This window comes from Lontra canadensis, unplaced genomic scaffold (assembly GCF_010015895.1).
Source record: "Lontra canadensis isolate GAN:19392208 unplaced genomic scaffold, GSC_riverotter_1.0 scaffold14, whole genome shotgun sequence".
Lineage (NCBI taxonomy): Eukaryota > Metazoa > Chordata > Mammalia > Carnivora > Mustelidae > Lontra > Lontra canadensis.
In genome coordinates, this window is record NW_022631008.1 from 22,195,585 (window position 1) to 22,215,119 (window position 19,535).

General features: G+C 43.5%; 1 protein-coding gene across 2 annotated transcripts in view; it reads right to left on the reverse strand.

Moving 5' to 3' along the window:
• Positions 1-9,295, reverse strand: part of PREP (prolyl endopeptidase) — a 112,175-nt gene extending 102,880 nt beyond the window's left edge. For both annotated transcript variants that reach the window (XR_004382753.1, XM_032858225.1), the window contains exons 1-2: positions 9,183-9,295; positions 4,016-4,090 (exon numbers count right to left, since the gene is read on the reverse strand). Coding sequence is in view for 1 of the 2 variants with exons in the window: in XM_032858225.1 (XP_032714116.1) it covers positions 4,016-4,090; positions 9,183-9,227 (120 nt within the window). In the remaining variant the exon portion in view is untranslated. The remainder of the gene's footprint in view (positions 1-4,015; positions 4,091-9,182) is intronic.
• Positions 9,296-19,535: the final 10,240 nt, after the last annotated feature.

The following is a 19,535-nucleotide window of genomic DNA, read 5'->3' on the forward strand; positions in this document are numbered from 1 at the left end:
TAAACATCTAAAAATCGCAGTGACAAGAGACATTTTAGCCGACTATTTAAGTTGTTTTTCTTGATAAAGCATTGCTATTCCTACTTTATTTTTAGATGTTCTTTAATTTCTGATATTAATTCTCTAGCTTTATTTAATCCATTTCTATATTAATATTAAATTCTTCTTCATTTCCTGTGATAAATTCTACTTTCTTTTAAATCTACTAACACTTTTTTGTTCTTTAGATTCACACGAAGGACTGTTCCATAAATCTTCATTGTCCAATACACAGCACTAGCCACGTGTGGATGCTGAGCACATGAAGTGTGGCAGCTCAGGACTGCTATGTGCTGGAAGTGTAAAATATGCACCGTGTTTCAAAAACTTAGTCTCAGAAAAAAAAAAAAGGAAAGTATGTTAATATTTTATATTACCTGTTGAGATATTAATATTTTGAAAATACTGATTACATAAAATATAGTACTATATAATGAATTCCACCTGTTTCTGTTTACTTTTTAAAATGTGGCCACTAGAAGAATCTGAATTACATATGTGACTGGTATTATATATCTACTGGGCAGCCCTGGTCTGTTTCCTCTTTACCAAGTACCTCAAGTTTTCATGTCAAGGTCGGATTTACCTCAGAGAACCAAGTGAGTTGTGAAAGATCTTCTACAATCTGGAACGTTTGCTAAAATGGGATTATATGGGCCTTGACAGCTTGAAAGGATTTGTCTAGATTCAACACCCTCCTACTCTGGTTTTTGAGAATTTTTTAAGCTACAGGTCTGTTCTGATATTCTTTTATAAAAGATAAAGCCTCAAATGCCAGGCACTGTCAGAAATGGATAACCCATATTAAATATTAGATTAAATCAAAGATCTACTGATAGCATTTCAGATTTTAGTATAAAAGAGCTACGTATGTTCCTCATTTCCTGGCTGGTTTTTATTGAAAAAAGTAGCCTTAGGGATACGTAGGTGGCTCAGTCGGTGAAGCAACCGCCTTCTGCTCAGGTCATGATCCCGGGGTCCTGGGACAAAGTCCCACATCAGGCTCCCTGCTCGGCGGGGAGCCTGCTTCTCCTTCTCCCTCTGCCACTCCCCCTGCCTGTACTCTAATAAATAAATAAAATCTTAAAAAAAGAAAAGAAAAAGCCTCTTTTTCTTTGTTTTGGAGGCTATGTGAAGACAGTCTTCTTCACCACGATCTGACTAGTCCACCTTTGTGTGTATGTGTACATCTATGAGCAGAAAATGTTCACTGGAAAAGCACACCCTACCCTTTTCAGTCTGTGGCCGAAATTTAATTCCTTAGAAACCAGATGACATACTACTTATCACTAACCAACCTGTTTGGAGCGGAGTGAGAAGGGTGTGCAGGGACACTGCAGAGGGGAGGCAGAAGCTGCAAAGCTCCTCTGACACCTGAGCAAAACCGTATGCGCAGGTTAGCCTGGGCATGGGGGCCAGCCCATGGTCTTCGCAGAAGGCCCACAAAATCCCATGGCAGGCACACATGGGAATATATTCCTACAGCTTGCATTCCCAATGACCAGAGTCTTTTTTCTTTTATTATTTTTTAATGTAAAATTGATAACCAGCTGTGCCCCCTGGATGCCACTCCTTGCTCCACACATACTAGACCAGTGACCTTGGACTTAATCATTCAGTAACTCAATTTCTTCATCTGTAAAATGGGGAAAATAAAAAGATCTATTTTAGACTTTGAGAATTAAATGAAACAGGGTATGCAAAGCTACCAATAAACTGTCTGGTACACAGTAAGCATCCAGTAAATGTACACCATGAAAGTAATAGTATACACTCATTACCTGTTAAGATCACTAGCGAAGTTTCATCTACTAATAAGTGGCTTGGCAACCATGGGACCAGCCAGTATCAATCAAGGAACAGCCAAGTTTATATGTTATGTTCATTAACACATAAACTAAAACTGGGTCATTCTGATCTTGCTGAATCCCTCAATCATCATCAAAGCTCGAAGAAATCAAGGCTGTATCCATTACCCCAGACAAAGACATCATCAAAGAGACAGTCGTTGGGGATACTCTTCTCAGAGAAGCACAGGAAGCTCACTCCCTTCCCTGGGGCTTCTGGTTCATTACAGACTATACACGGCTACCTGGGACTCCCTATCGCAGGCTCAATCCCCCGCTGAGCTCAAACTAATGCTGGGTGATCGAGGTGATGCGTGGCAGGGTGGAGGTGAGGAGGCAGCCCCAGACCTGCTCCCTGCGCTGTCTCGCCTTTCCTGCCGAGCTGGAGCCTTCGCCCACTCCAAAAGATCTCCATCAGTTTCTCATTCTGGAGTCTCTACTCATCCACCTCTATAACCAGTGCTTTATGAAAACCCAAATACCAATCATTCTCACCCATGAGAACTTTGCCTTTCTTAAAGTCAGGAAAGGGAGATAAGAAGGATTATAAGTACTAGGGAACACCACTAGAAAATCTCAAAATGGTGGTGTGCTTATTTCAAGGACAAAGGTAGAGGAGAAGTTGTAAGGGCTTCCGTAGTGAGCGAAAAAGGACAGACATGCTAGGAAGAACAGGAGAGGGTGACAGAAAGGGAGTGTATTTAACACTGCTTTTTGAAAAATGGGAAATGTATTCTGGGATTCCAAAGAAGCTCACATGAATTCCTGGAATAGAAATAGTATACATCTTCCGATGTACTAAGTAATACACAAATATAGTTATAAAAAGGAGTCAAGGAACTTGAGACGGACTGGAGAAACATGATCTGCTCACCAAACAAACTAATTAACCACATACAGTATATGTAAGGATGAGTCCCAAATGACAAGTCCTGGGCACTCCAAGGAGAACAGAATATCTATAGGACATAGCACTCAGGTGTGACTTCATTAATGAAATGAGACTTCAGCTCAAAATACTATGTGTTTCAGGGCACAGTTGCCCTGGGTAGCTCAGTTGGTTAAACGGCTGAATCTTGACTTTGGCTTAGGTCATGATCTCAGGGTCCTGGGACTGAGCCCCACATCAGGCCCCACACTCAGCAGGGAGCCTGCCTGAGGACTCTCTCTCCCTTACCCTCTATCCCTCCACTCACTCATGTGCTCTTGCTTGCTCTCTCTCTCTCTCTCAAATAAATAAATAAATACATCTTAAAAAACAAAACAAAACAAAACAAAAAACCTGAGTTTCTCCAAAAGAATAGGAAAGCTTTGTATTTTCAGACAGAACAGAAAATTCTCCCCTCCACCCCTTTACTTCTATAAAATTTAAGAATGTTCTTATATTTACAATTTGGTTTTTGTTTTATTGTTGTTCCATTAAAATCAATAAGTAATTCAAGACCAGCATTCACTGTTTAAGACCTGATACTTGTTCAGTATACAGTTGAGCTTCCAACAGCACAGAACCATAAATGTATTCTCTCTTCCTTATGATTGTCTTAATACCATTTTCTTTTCTCTAGCTTCCTTTATTTTAAGAAGATAATATACAGTACATATACAAAATGTGTGTTGACTCTTCATGTTATTGGTAAGCCTTCTTGGCAACAGTAGACTATGAGGAGTTAACTTTTTGGAGACTCAAAAGTTATAACTGGATTTTCAGCTGCACTGGGGAGAGGGGTCAATGCCACCAACTTGCAGGTTGTTCAAGGGCCAACTTTACAGGATTTCCTTTTCCTTTGGAAAAAATGTTTTAGGCAACTTTCCCTTCACATTATTTTATGTTTTCATTTTTACCTGGCATTTTACTTCTCATTTTTTCATTTCAAATACTTGGTTTATTGGTGTCACCATAAACCATAAACATTATTGCAAACATTTTTTATTTTCTCTGGGACTAAAATGTTCTCATCTTTCACCCATGAATCATTTGACAAAAAGTGGTAGCACCAACAGGTTCCTTCATCACCCTACGGAAGAAAACACAGGAAGATACCAGGAAGGAAAAAGCCATGGCTACTGATGGCTAGGGTTTGGTGCCAGGTACTAAGACCACCTCATCTTTAATTATAAGCCCTAATTACCTTTGTCTGTTCGCTGTCTGGGTCTTCAAGCCAAGCATAAGGGTCATAAATCTTATGTCCATGATAATCCTGTACCTGCAACAGACAAAATGTGGTATTGAACAATCAGTGTCTAACCCCCAACTGTGTTAGTATTTTCTGAATGTAACAGAGAAAACAGGAGGACAGGCAAAAATACCCCAATTGGCTCACTGGCAATGTGTCTGCCCAAATTACCACATGAACCAAAGCTGGCAGGTTCTCAAAGGTGTCAAGCCACCCGCCATGAAAAGCATGTTTTAGCTGGAGAGGAAAGAAAGAGGAAAGGTCAGAATAGGGAACTGCTCTGTCTGTAAAACACAAAACAAAGGCCTGCCGCTGTGCTAAAGAAACTTGGAAATGTGTGGTCAGTGGCAAAGCCCAGAATCGCACAATGCAGCCGGGACACAAGAAGGGCACGTTTGTGAAGGAGTTACCACACACGTGCTTACCGGCTTCTCATCTGTTCCTGCTAAGCTTGCTGATGATTAGAAAATCTCCTTACAATATATTACATGATAGGTTTTGTCTTTAAGTCTCAGCTGCCAAAAAGCAAGTCACCGATGTGCAGTAGAATGATTCTAGTTGATATCAGCTAAAAAAAGCTGACTTGGGCACAATGAAAGAACTTTCCTAAAACTGAAGCCTTTCTTCCCATTTGTGTATTGTTATGAAATGCTTATAATAAAAGAGACACAAAGGCATCACCCAATCAGACTAGTCTGGTATTTGAAGAAAGACAATGGCTTAGTGCAGGCAGGGTCTGGCTGAGGGGAAGGCTTCAGGAGCGTCCATGGGAACTGACCATCAGAAACACCTTCAAGCTTCTGAAAAGCCACATCCTGTGCCTGGCCTCAGAAACTGAGTGAGGCTGCCAGAGCGGGCAGGAGTCACCACTCCCCAGGTGATCATGCCTAAAAAAAAATTCCCAAAGGTAGAGGCCGTTATGAAATCTCTCCGTTTCATACTATCCTGATAAATCTAACTGAAACCACATGGACAACATCTTTCCAGGAAATCTCTCTGAACAACTCCCAACATTCCAGCTACAGTTTCTTAGGAAGGTTTTTGGGAACAATACCAGGGTCTCAGATGAATTTTTAACTCCTAGCTTTGTCTCGAACATCAGAAGGTAAGGGCTCCTCCCTAACGGAGAGAAACAATGTCCTGGGAAAGGAAAAATCTGCTGCTTCTACTTCTGGTCACAGTTCCCGTGTGGCTGCTGGGCAGGTGAGAAGAATCTCCTGGTGCCTAAAACCCTGGGCTTTCTGCAAAGGGCCCTCATCTCACTGCATCTGGTGAGAGCCAGGTGAGAGAACACCTGGAGAAATGCACACCTGGAAGAATAGGCAGTTGAAGCAGAACACTCAGAAAATGTTCTCATTAAACAACTGACAAATGCAAGGGACACAACACCAGACTAAAATCTCTCCTGATGAGTTTTCATAAAATGACCAACTTTCAACCTTTCTGGAAAACCTCTCTAAATTGTAGCTGATTGTTACCACTGAACGAAAACTTATCTTCGTATCTGCAAGACTTTCACATTTTACACCCCTTGAAGTGGTTTTCAATATGCTTAAAATAACTACCTTCTCCTCTCTGACAGTAAGAAATCAGAAAAATTTAAAGTTGTAAAGGATCTTCCAATCCAATATTTTTAGGAGCCATGACAGACAATTGGCAACATGCCCAGGGCCGCACCGAGTTCAGAACCAGGGCTAGGACTAAAAGCAAACTGCCAACAGCTTTTTCCCAAATATTCCTTGGAGGTGACACGCCAGGTTTAAAAATGGTCCTCAATTATGATGTTACTAAAACTCAAGACAGTTCTATCGACTTAACTTGTCATAAGAAAGCAGAAAAGATTAACAGGAAATCATGTTAGTTTTGCCTAATACTAGGTCCAAAGCAATGAACATTTGCTGACTATCCACACTGTTGTGCCTAGTGTTTTAAGGCATCCTTGTAAGAGGGTGGATGGTATTCCTAGTTTACAGAGTATAGAATACAATTCACAAAGGCGAGCAAGCATAAAGGGCTACAGATTTACTGTTCACTTGGAGGCTACGGTGGACTATAAACACCAAGCCACAGATTTCAGCCACGGTATCTCACTGAGAGGCTCTTACTAACTCATTTTCCAGGTGAGGAAACTGAAGTCAGATAGTTAACAAGCAGTAGAACCATGACCCTCTATAAGCCAATCCCAAAGTCCGTGCACTTAACCTCTTGCTAATGAACCAGGCCAGGTGTAAACTGGCAGGTCCACCCCTGACCCAGAGCCCAGGGGTGCCTCCTGAATGGTGTTTACCTCTGAGGAAACAGCCCCATCTCCCTGGCACCAGTATTACCATCTAAAACAGACTGAGGTCAGCTGTGCAGCAGACATTTTTAACCAGAGGAGGAAACGCATTCTCCCCAGGACAATCCCAGGAGCCAAGGGCCACCACTCTACTCCCTGCCCCATTACTTCTTCTACAAGACCATTCCCTACAAGTGGAGTGATCTTATAGCCACATCCCCCAAACTCAAGTTGTGCAGTGTCTGACTCCATCTGATCTAAGTTTGCCAGCCATACCTCATCTCCCCCCAAAGACTTTTAAAAATAGAGCCCTGACAAGGCACTGTTACTATTCAATATTTTAGTTGTACTATTCAGTAGCTTACCTGCTGACTTCAGGGTAAATTGCAGAGTCCTGCACACAGCAGGCAAAGCCCATCAAATCTGACCTTTCTTTTTTTTTCCTTTCCTTTCCAGCTCCCATCCAAGCTTGTCCACCCATGGATGGTCACAATGGCCTTCCTGCCATCTCACAAACAAGTGCAAGTCCATAACTGTCCAGCCCTACATAACTATGATTTATTTTGGCCACACAGCCAGGAATGTCCTTTCTACCTTATCCGACTGGCCAACTTCCAGGCTCAACGCACATATGATCTCTTTGCCCTATGGAAATTAAACCCATTCTCCTGGGTGTTCTCCACTCACCCCACACACTCTTCTAACCCTGGAGCATGCCTGAATATTTCCTGACAGCAACACGCTGGGGGAATGGATGATGGCATTGCACTGCAAGTGTCATGGTTTCCAAATTTCTGCTCATTAGGGCAGAAATCCAACAAAAATGGTTGCATACTCCAACCCCACAGTTCAGCAGAAGACTGCTGATGTTCAAGTGACAGAGAGCTGCAGTAATTTCTAACACCTGCTGGAGAGAGACAAAACCATCCTAGAAATCAAGGCTACCATTTGAGTAAACGCATTAAGTCTAGCCTAAGGTTTAGTAATCAAGGCTCTGTCACAGGAAAAAGATACCCCACGTAGGCTATCAGGGCTGGCCTAAGTACACTGAGAGAGCCACAGAGCAGAGTCCAAGCTGGACCAGAGCTACATTCTCCTGGCCATGAGGCTTAGGGTTCTCACGCGTTCTCTGGTGAGAAGAAACTGGAGAATATTAAAATCCATGCCACCTTTTGAGTTAATTGTTCATTACTGTTTTAATTGTTCATAATCTTTTCGATGTCTCCAAAAAATCCTCACTTAACCCTTTCTAGAACTGCAGGATTTTGGTAACCCAAATGGAAAAACTAAGCAAGGAGCGATCCCTACTAAAAACAAAATAAGTCTAAAACGACGCTTATGAAGCCACACAGTAGATAGTTCTTTATATTTTTATCTACCTTGAAAACTCAAAGATCCCAAAGAACCAAAATGAGATATTCACATGTCTTCTGATTACTGAAGTCTGGCCCACTGCGGGGCTAGACTGTCATTTGAATAAATGAATGACGATCTTCTTACTACAAACATTAAGTCCTAAGCCCTGTGGCTAGCCAAGCCAGCACTAATATTTCATATATGAGAAAGAATGCCTATAACACGTAAGTGATCTCCCCAAAGGCATCCAGCTAGTGAGCTGCAAAACCAGAACTAGCACTCAAGTCTTCCTCTTTTCCATTCTGGGCAGGATCACTTTACTCTCATACACAAAGGAAACACAGGAATACAGCTTCTTGGGCCGTTAGAGTAAATTTAATAATCAAGCAGCTGAAGAGACTGAGAAAACATGGTTACCAGATGGCCACTGGTCAAAGAAACCGTGAATGTACAGTGCCACTTGGAAGTCTTAATTTGAAACAATATGTCCTTTACTCTAAAGTCTCACTACCTTTTAACCCAAAGGAAATGTGCTTTGAAGTACAGACTTTTTGGCATAAATCAGGTCAGAGTAAGTAGAAAAAAACTGGATGTATTTATACAACAAAATTTTTTTTTCTGATTCTATTTTAAGTTATCTGAGAAATTTGGCTATTCCTAAGAGAATCATGCCCACGAGGTCTGGATTCACTCCAGTTCCTAAGATGCCAAATTAATTTTTACACAAAAAGGGTGTTTGCCCAGATTTCCACCCACTAGATCTCAACAGTTACCCTGAGATAATCTACAGCTTATGTAAATGACGGCTAACCCCTCCACTAAGCAAAACAAACTCTTCCTGAAAAAGGCCATCCCCTCTCCCTTCTAAAGGCCTCCTCTCACCCCCATTAACTCCTTTTCTTGTTTAGGAAAACTTGGATCCACACTGCAACCCTGTGGGGTCACTACTCCATCCTTCCCATTACTCTGTCTCGTCTCTGCATCCCTGGCGGCCTGAGGCAGGGCAGGCACTCAATACACGTTTTAAAATCGAATGAATGAACTTCAACTCTTAAGGATTTTAAGTCTGGAAGTTCAAAAAGTTTGCTTTTGTTTTAAATTTTACACCATCCACACACATGCACACTTTCTCCTACCATATTCGAGCAAGAGCCTCCTCCAGTCAAAAAGCGGGGACACGTTCCGTCTTCCCAATCCCGTAAAACGCCCATTCCTACCTGGGCGTCTGCCCTTGACCCCACCGATTTTCGGAGGCGGCCCAACGGCGGCTGAACCCCAGGCTCCGCCGCCACCAGGCGGCCAAGGACGGCCACCAGGGCCCCCGCCACTCGGCAGGAGCCGGGCGCCCCCGGCCCCTTTCTCGCAAACAAAGGCCGAGGGGGAGGGGAGGGACGCAGGGGGCGAGGGGCTGCGGGGAGAGCACTGCGGGCGGCGGCAGACGCGGCACCCGCGGCGGGCAGCCGGGCGGGCGCGGGCTGGGGTACTCACGGCGGTCTCATCGCGGTACACGTCGGGGTACTGGAAGGACAGCATGGCCAGGGACGGGCGGGGGACAGCGTGGGGGCGCGGGCTGCGGGCGCGAGCGGACGGGGCTGGCCGCGGGGCGAGGCTGGGACGCTGGCAGGGGCCGAGCGGGCGGCGGCGGCGGCGGGCGGCTCTCGGCCAGGGCTCCCACGACCGGACCGGCGGCGAGGCGGCGAGGACGTGCTGGAAGCAGGAAGCAACTGCCGGCGAGGCCGGGAGCCCCTCCCCGGCGGGCGGGCCCAGCGGCGGCTGCGGCGGCAAGAGGGAGCGGGCGGCGCCGTGCGTGCGCCGGGCCGGGCGCACAGCTCCCTCTGCAGGAGCGCCGGCCGCGCCCGCGCCGCCCGGGCACACGGGCCACCCCGCCGAGGCCGCGCTGCAGCCGCGCCGGCCCGCCGCCCGGGGCCACCGCGCCGGGCACCCGCCGGAGACGCGCCCGCGCCGGCCGGGGACACGGTGCGGGGCACACGTCCGGTCACGCCGGGCGGGGGCCACCACGCCTCCTCCCTCCCGCCCTCCCGAAGTCCCTCGCTGTCAGTTTAGCCGTAGCCGCGCCCGCGGGAGAGTGAACAGCCGGGTTTGCTTATTAATCGATTCCCCCATCTTCCCGTTCCCGGGCGCGGTGGGGCGGCAAAGGGAGACCTTGCCTCTCTCCCCAGCTGTGACAGCGGAGGGCTTGGGGTGGCCTAATTTTCAGTGCCTACGACTCCGGTGTTGGAAGGGAAGGAGTAATGGCTTGTGATAACCGTGAAGGAAACACATCTCCCTTAACTCCAACACCCCTAGTGGGCACTGGGTGGTTGGGCATCCAGATTACAGAGGTGCTTAGAGGTTTTCATAGGACAATGGGTGAGCCCTTATCTGAGCTTTGCCAATTGAGAGGGGACTAAGGTGGGAGCATCTAGGGTCTTTTGATCATCCTGCCAATTCCTTAATTCCGTTCCTGCCGATGTGTTTGTTTACTGAGCACCTACTGTCATCCCTGTAGGAGAAAGAGTAGCAGCCAAGATGCTTGACCTCAAAGTCATGACATTTGATTAGTTCTATTTCTTCATCCTTGGGCTAGGTCTTACTTTCTGGGCCATCGGAAAGAAGCTTTATAGCCCCCACCACGAGAGCTGTTTTATGTGTCCTATGTGTTATGTACTGCTGACTTCTTAAAAAGTCCTGGAAGGGTGGCATGGGTGTGACCAGAAAGTCCTTCCTATCCTAAATTCCAAGTGGACGTGGTAAGGGTTGTCAAAGCGTGTGTTCTGTTTCTTTTGCGTTATCCCAATTCCGTTTCTCAGCCATACTTCAGTGTTTCTGTTCATGGCAAGGTGTTTGATAATCATGTTTTGCATCCATTTACAAACCCCCCAACCTGAGAATCGTCAGTTCTGGGAAAGCTCACATTATTGATGCCAAGCTCCGTGCACGCACACAGTACTCTGCAGTCCAGCATTCCTGATCCCAGTCACCGACCCATGCCTTGCCTGTCTGTGTCCTGGCCCAGGGACTGCCAGGCACGGCCCCATGCTTCTGCCACTTGTGGGAGGGTTCCTTAAGGGCAGCTCAGGAAGACCTGACCTAGCTGATCCCCTAATAACAATGACAACAATAACAGTTGATTCTTCCTATATGGCAGGAAATTATCTTACTTGAACTTTATGAGATAATGAATATCCCAATTTTATAGTTGAGGAAAACGGGGGCTGACTTATGCCCAGGATTTAACAAATAGTTATTTAAAAAAAAAAGTCAAAAATAGAGCCAGGATTCAAACCCAGATCTCTCTGACACCAACACTCATTCATAATAATAAATAAGTAGGAGCACTCTGTGGCCTATAAGGACCGCCATAAACAGGCGAAACTTTCCCAGGGTTTCATTTTAGCAAGAAAGGTAGAAATTAGGGGAATTGTGGTACCCAAAGGACAAGTCAAACTTCAGGGATCATCTTCCTTTCCTGTCTAGGCAGTTACTCTGGTACCCAGGTTCTCAGGCCCTGAAAACAGCCAAGGGTTTGCATGCGGCACAGAGAGTGTGCAGTGGGCTGCCAGCAGTAGATTGTCTGCCACTGGAATGAGGTGGAGTGGAGAGGAAGACCCATTCCCCTCTTTTTTTTTTTTTTGCCAGACTGATTGTACACTACCTACCTTTGCCACATATTTGATAGGAGTTGTCTGCTTTAATCCTCCTAAAACAGTCCATTTTACAGAAGAGGAATCTCAGCAGCTTTAAAGGAATTTGTCTGAAGTTCTCACATTGTTAAGACAGAGCCAAGGTTCAAATTTGTCAGTTGACTGCAAAGTCCATGCTCTACCTTGTCTGTAGAAAATGAAGACATGGAAATGGACATGGAAATTCCAGCTCCAGAATGCTCTTTGACCTCTGACATTTCATGCTACTTCCAGGGGAATTACAGAATTAACTCTTAAAAATTCGTGCTCTATGGGGCGCCTGGGTGGCTTAGTGGGTTAAAGCCTCTGCCTTCTGCTCAGGTCATGATCCCAGGGTCCTGGGATTGAGCCCCACATCGGGCTCTCTGCTGCGTGGGGAGCCTGCTTCCTCCTCTCTCTCTCTGCCTGCCTCTCTGCCTACTTGTGTTCTCTGTTTAATAAATAAATAAAATCTTAAAAAAAAAATTTGTGCTCTAACCTACAACCATTCCCACAACACAAGGCGTCTGGAGGGTGGGGCTAGCAGAGACACAGAAGGACCTCCAGGGAGGCCTGCAGCCTGACTGCCAAAGCCTGACCTCCAACTTTGTAGACCACTCTTTTTTTTTTTTTAAGGGAGAGAATTCCATTTTATGTATTTATTTTTTCTTTTTCTTTCTTTTTTTAAGTTAACATATAAGGTATTATTTGTTTCAGGGTTACAGGTCTGTGATTCATCAGGGTTCACCATAGCATATAACCTCCCAATGCCATGACCCACCCACTCCCATCCCTCCCACCTCCCTCCACTCCAGCAACCCTCATTTTGCTTCCTGAGATTGAAAGTCTCTTATGGTTTGTCTCCCTTTCTGGTTTTGTCTTATTTAATTTTTCCCTCCCTTCCCCTATGATCTTCTCTCTTGTTTCTCAAATTCCTCACATCAGTGAGATCATATGATAATTGTCTTTCTCTGATTGACTTATTTCGCTTAGCATAATGCCCTCTAGTTCCATCCACATTGTTGTTAGTGGTAAGATTTGGGGGTTTTGATGGCTGCATAATATTCCTCTGTGTGTGTGTGTGTGAGAGAGAGAGAGAGAGAGAACGAGAGACATTGCTTGTTGCCCACTCTTTTAACCAGAGTTACTGTAGTAACGAGGCAGGTTAGTGATATTTACTGTTGCTTGGCTGTCTCAAGCCCACTCCAAGCACTTGTCATAGCATTCTTCTCAACCACACATAGGAATCTCCAACGTAGGATTTCTGGTAATTAGCCAAGGAGGTAAGTGCTGACTGAAATCCATCCTGCTCTCTACTTGCCATACTGTGCATGGGGCACTGACTGCATTCATCTGGAAAAAGGGGTGTCAGTGTTCTCACAAAGATCCAGTGGCAGGAGGCTTCATCTGCCCACAGGAAACATCTTTCTAATTCACACAGGCGTGCCTTCTTGTTAGTGCCCCTTAAGACTGATTCTTTAGGGGATACCTGGGTGGCTCAGTGGGTTAAAGCCTCTGCCTTCAGCTCAAGTCATGATCCCAGGGTCCTGGGATCGAGCTCCGAGCTCCGCATTGGGCTCTCTGCTCAGCGGGGAGCCTGCTTCCCCTTCCTCTCTCTCTGCCTGCCTCTCTGCCTACTTGTGATCTCTGTCTGTCAAATAAATAAACAAATAATCTTTAAAAAAAAAAAAAAAGACTGATTCTTTAGGTGCTTGCTGGATAATCCTTTCATTTGACTCTGGTTTCCAGGTAGCTAGCTGACCTATTAACTGGTGGATGGTAGTCATTTCCAGCTCTGTTTCCTTAAAGATTTATGTAACTTTTTCCAATATGGCGTTTAATAAAAATTCTTATCTATTCCTGTATATCTAATCTCTGCTGGACATCATGAAGTGTGAAATAGCATCTAGCGTAAATAGGGAGGTTCTCTTCCTGGCCCTGCCCTTATTTCCCTGACTTTGAATGAGTCCTTATATCAGCAGTATATATTCTTGAAATATTTTACTTTTTTAAAATAATCTCTATATCCAACATGGGACTCCAACTTACAACTCTGAGATCTAAAGTCGTGTGTTCTACCAACTGAGCCAGCTGGGCACCCCACATCATCAGTACTTTTTATCTGTACATGAGAGAATTGGATCAAGTTTCACCTGTTCTAAGTAAGAACTAAAGCAGAGGTGGAGAAGCCTCAAAACTGTCTCTGGAATTCAGAACAACATTGTGCTGGGGGAGTGCTATCCATATCTCCTGGGCAGAGAGAGGGGAGAGTGGGCAATGATAATCTACTGAAGGGCTTTCTCCACAGTCTTCTGTTTTCAACCCATCCACAGGCATAGGTTTGGCTCAGAGGCCATAGCTGGGCCTCTGATACTCACTAAATTCATAGATCTGATCTTTTCAGAAAACTGTGGCGGTCCCCTTCTAACACCCTTCTCTTGATAGAGGCATGTGGTTTAAAGGCTGTGTGTCTGGCATTTTAGCTGTGAAATCTCGGGTCTCTACCTCCTCCTCCCCTCTTCAACTTAATGCCTGGGCTAGGGCTGAATTAAATCCAGGCTTAAAAAAAATTGGGGTGGAAAGAGTGGATCAAGAATTAATCTGCCGTATTTTTCTATTTTAGTTCATGAAACTTATCTATACCATTTCTTTTTTTCTTTTTAAAGATCTTATTTATTTATTTGACAGAGATCACAAGTAGGCAGAGAGGCAGGCAGAGAGAGAGGAGGAAGCAGGCTCCCTGCTGAGCAGAGAGCCTGATGCAGGGCTCCATCCCAGGACCCTGGGATCATGACCTGAACCGAAGGCAGAGGCTTTAACCCACTGAGCCACCCAGGTGCCCTATCTATACCATTTCTAATGAAGCTCCCAAGTTAAGAGTGTTTGCAGACCAGGAAAGAGGAATCTTTTTTTCCTATTCTGTTACTAAGAGAAAAATCAGGTGTGGCCTCCGATTTTAAATGAAGTTTATTTTATAAAAATAAATGAAATTATATTATAAAATAATATAATGAAATTATATTACAAAGTAAAATGAAATGCAGTTATTTTATGTAAGTGGGGAAAGATGAAATAATATATTCATCTGTTTCAGATTTAGAACTTAAAGCTATTCAGTAAATACAATATGTAATACTCAAATGTGTCAGTTATATTATTGGCTATAAAAGCAGAAAGGAGATTAAGAAAGAACAGGGAGGGGGGAAAGTGTATAGACAAAGCAAGATGGAGACACAGCATCCCAGACTGACTAATATTAAGAAATGTGAAGATAAACACAAAAAGATAACATGGAATCAGACGATAAGCACATGAAAACACATAAAGAAAATCAAAAGTGGGACACACAGAAAGATAGTGTTGCACAACACTTCATTTTACAGTTTTTAAAACATTAATGTTAAAAATATTAAGGTCTGGGACACCTGGGTGGCTCAGTTGCTTAAGAGACTGCCTTCAGCTCAGGTCATGATCCTGGAGTACCAGGATAGAGTCCCACATCAGTCCCACATCAGGCTTCTCCCTCTAACCCTCCTCCTTCTCATGCTCTCTCTCTCAAATAAATAAATAAAATCTTAAAAAAAAAAAAAGTTCTTTGGAACTTTTACGACTCTGGAATAATTAATGGTAGACGCCTTGAGGTTTGCCTCATTAATTTTTTTTAAAGATTTTTTTTTAATTTATTGATTTGACAGAGAGAGATCACAAGTAGACAGAGAGGCAGGCAGAGAGAGAGAGAGAGAGAGAGGGAAGCAGGCTCTCCGCCGAGCAGAGAGCCCGATGCGGGACTCGATCCCAGGACCCTGAGATCATGACCTGAGCCGAAGGCAGCGGCTTAACCCACTGAGCCACCCAGGTGCCCTTGCCCCATTAATTTAAACCCAGCAGGGTATCTGACCTCCACACAAGAGGTTGTTCACCCTGTTCAGCACCTCCATTTTCTCTGGAGTTCCTGAGTAGCAACCAGACTGACTTTCCGTTTCCTACGGCTTCTGTCATGTAGTCCTCACAGGTATCATCTAGAGTTCATTAATTCTAAAGAACTAAGCTTACATTCAAGTTCACTGGGCTGGTCTTGTTTGACATTTACAGTTTAACCATTTCACTATAGACCAGTGTAGTATTATAGCCTCTAGTAAGTAATACTTGTTGGGAAGCATTAGTCTTCAGTCCATTACGCTCTGCGCTTTTGGCGAATCAGTATCCCATAAAACCCAAAGAGTTGGTTTTCTGGCTAGTTTAGGGTTTGCCCCAACTCTTAGGACAAGCTAAGATCTCTACATCTCTCCGGTTGAGAGCTCAAATTCTACTAGCTGACAGAGCTCCCAGCTCCCAATTGAACTTACCATTTTTTCTCCTTTTCTGAAGGGAGCAGGGCCAAGATGCCTCACCCTATTGTTTTTATAAAAGTACTGCATGGAGACCTCCAGTTAGGGCACTGAGGCAGACTAGTTAGGTCCTGCTAAAGAAAAGAAAGAATTGTTAAAGAATTGCCACACCTCCAAATAGACTGTCCATTAAAACAAAACAAAACAAAAACAAAAACAAAAAAAAAACACTCCAAAAAACCCCCAAACAAACAACTCAGGAGAGAGGGAAACGGTAAGGTCACCAGGATAAGGAACTCCAAAGGGCATCATTCACATTGCTTTCTATGTAAATGGTACCCTCTGGAGTTGTACAAAGTAGTTTCCTTATAACATATCCAAGAGAGATTGCCTGAAAACAAATGACTATTTCTGAATTGTCTGTCACAAGGGGCCATTTTTGAAGGAAAGCAACCTAAGGTAAGCCCAGAGGTTTTCTCCAGATTAAATCAACCACAATTTAACTCCCAATCCCAGATCACGCAAGGAAACAATATTGGCTTTCAGTCTGTTAGCGTTCAGCGACATTTTCACACTTCCTTGATATCCACTGTGTTGCAAGGGGCTGTGAGCCCGAAAATTACGTTCCCGAAATGCTCTTGTCAGCGAGCTACCTTCTTCTTCTTCTTTTTTTTTTTAATTTTTAATCCATTTATTTGACAGAGAGAGAGAGATCATAAGTAGGCAGAGAGGCAGGCAGAGAGAGAGAGAGGGAAACAGGCTCCCTGCTGAGCAGAGAGCCCGATGTGGGCGGGGCTCGATCCCCAGACCCTGAGATCATGACCTGAGCTGAAGGCAGAGGCTTTAACCCACTGAGCCACCCAAGTGCCTCTGCGGGCTACCTTCTATTAAAGGAAGAAAACAGAGATGACTGGGGGAGGTGGAGAGACACCACTTTTCTCTCTTGGTTTAGGTTCTGACAATGACAGGCACCTGCAGATCATGGGAGGCTTCTAGAATAGCCACACAGTTGGATAGGTGGTGGGGAAACTTTGGCCCCCAAAGCATCAGCGGCAAATTTAGCAATTTCTTTTTTTTTTTTTTAAATATTTTATTTATTTATTTGACAGAGATCACAAGTAGGCAGAGAGGCAGGCAGAGAGAGAGAGGAGGAAGCAGGCTCCCCGCTGAGCAGAGAGCCCGATGCGGGGCTCGATCTCAGGACTCTGAGATCATGACCTGAGCCAAAGGCAGAGGCTTAACCCACTAAGCCACCCAGGTGCCCCCAAATTTGGCAATTTCAAAGGGACTGTGGCTCCCAGGCTCTGGCAGCAAAGTATAGGCTAGGGGCTTCCCAAGGAGTATGACAGCAATTAGTAACGGGTTGGTGCAGCATCAGCGTCACTGTTCTCCTGAGGACTGTATGAACCACTTAACCTTTTCCTCCTCCAGGGCTGCCTGGCTCAGTGGGTTAAAGCCTCTGCCTTTGGCTCAGGTCATGATTCCAGAGTCCTGGGATCGAGCCCTACGTCAGGCTCTCTGAGCCTGCTTCCCCCTCTCTCTCTCTGTCTCTCTGCCTACTTGTGATCTCTGTCAAATATATAAATAAAATCTCTTTAAAAACAAAAAACCAAACCTTTTCCTCCTCCAACCTCAAGAGAAAGACTGACTTCTGAATCTCTAGGTAATATTACCCTTCCTCTTTTAATCTTCCAGGCCATCCCACTTGTATGATAAATTTCTTTTATTAAATTCCTTCTACTTGCAGTAGCTACCATGGTTCTTTTTATTTCTCCCTAGCTAGACATTTTTTAAATGATGAATAAGAATAAGAAAAAAATAACAAACAACATATTTAGACCCTCTGAGGGTTTTATGTACCGGAAAGACCAAATACATATTATAGAATGCTATGATATGTAGTGTTTTGAGACAAAAATGTCATCCCCCAAATAGTAAATTGCAAGACTGTGTAAAACTGACTGACCAGATTTGGAAAAACAAGATATAACTTCTAGAAATTAAAAATAAATTAAGTCATGGCTAGGTTAAATATCAAATTAGAAAGCTAAAGGGAATTCATTAACTGAAAGGTAGCTTTGAGGAAGTTATACTAAATGTAACACATACAAAGAGATGGAAAATATGAAAGAAAAGAAGAAATATGAAACATGAAAGGAAGGAGGAAACCATTCGATCATCTCTTTACATTAAGAAAACAAATTCCATACCCATTCATTAAACAAACACTCAAGGAAAAATAGGAATAGAAGACAATACCCTTAACCTAATTAAGGTAAACAAAAAACAGAAACAAAGACCAAAGAATCCAACCCTACCACAAACATTTTATCTATTTGTTTGTTTATTTTCATCACAACAAATGCCCTCCTTAATCCCCATCACAGATTTACCCATCCCCAACCCCCGCCCCCCCTGCCCCCCCACCACTACTCTGGTAACCATCAGTTTGTTCTCTACAGTTAGCAGTCTGTTTTTTGGTTTGTCTGTCTCTTTTTTCCCCCTTTACTTGTTTCTTTTGTTTTGTAAATTCCACGAGTGAAATCATATAGTATTTGTCTTTCTCTGACATATTTCACTCAGCATTATACTCTCTAGCTCCATCCATTTGCCATTATGTAAATGATAAGATTTCATTTATTTTAATGGATGAATTTTATATATATATATATACATATATATATATATATATATGTATATATATATATATATAAAACCACGTCTTTATCCACTCATCTATCAATGGACACCTGGGCTACTTCCATGTTTTAGCTATTGTAAATAACGCTGCTATAAATATAGGGGTGCAAGTATCCCTTTGAATTAGGTTTTTTTAATTCTTTGAGTAAATACTTAGCAGTGCCATTGCTGGGTCATAAGGTAATGCTATTTTTAACTTTTTGAGGCGCCTGTTTTCCAGAGTGGCTGCATCTATTTGCATTCCCACCAACAATGCACGAGTGTTCCTTTTTCTCCACATCCTCACCAGCACCTGCTGTTCTTATGTTCTAGATCTGAGGCATTCTGACAGGTGTGAGGTGCTATCTCATTGTAGTTTTGATTTGCATTTCCCTGATAATGAATAATGATGAACGTCTTTTCACGTGTCTGCTAGCCATCTGTATGTCTTCTTTAGAAAAATATCTGTTCACGTCTTCTGCCCATTTTAAGTTGGATTATTTGTTCTTTGGGTGTTGAGTTCTATAAATTCTTTACCTATTTTTGATACTAATCCTTTTTCTGATATGTTATTTGCAAATATCTTCTCCCATTCCATAGGCTGCTTTTAGTTTTGTTGATTGTTTCCTTCACTGTGCAGGTACTTTTCATTTTGATGTAGTCCAAATAGTTCATTTTTGCTGTTATTTCCTTTGTCTTAGGAGACATATCTAGAAAAACGTTGCTTTGGCCAGTGTCAGAGAAAATACTGCCCGTGCTCTCCTCAGGGATTATTATGGTCTCACAACCTACAGTTAGATCTTTAATCCATTTAGTCTATTTTTCTGTATGGTTAAAGAAAGTGGTCCAGTTTCGTTCTTTTGCATGCAGCTTTCTGTTTTTTCAACACCATTTGTTGAAGGGCCTGTCTTTTTCCCATTGTAGATTCATTCCTCCTTTGTTGAAGATTAATTGAGCATATAATTGTAGGTTTTTCTGGGCTTTCAATTCCATTGATCTTTTTGTGTATTTTTATGCTAGTTTCATACTATTTTAATTACTACGACTGTGTAATGTAACTTGAAATCTGGAATGGTAATAAGTAAAGTTTGTTTTTCTTTTTCAAGATTTCTTTGGCTATTCAAGGTCTTTTGTGGTTCCATACAAATTTTAGGATTGTTTGTTCTAGTTCT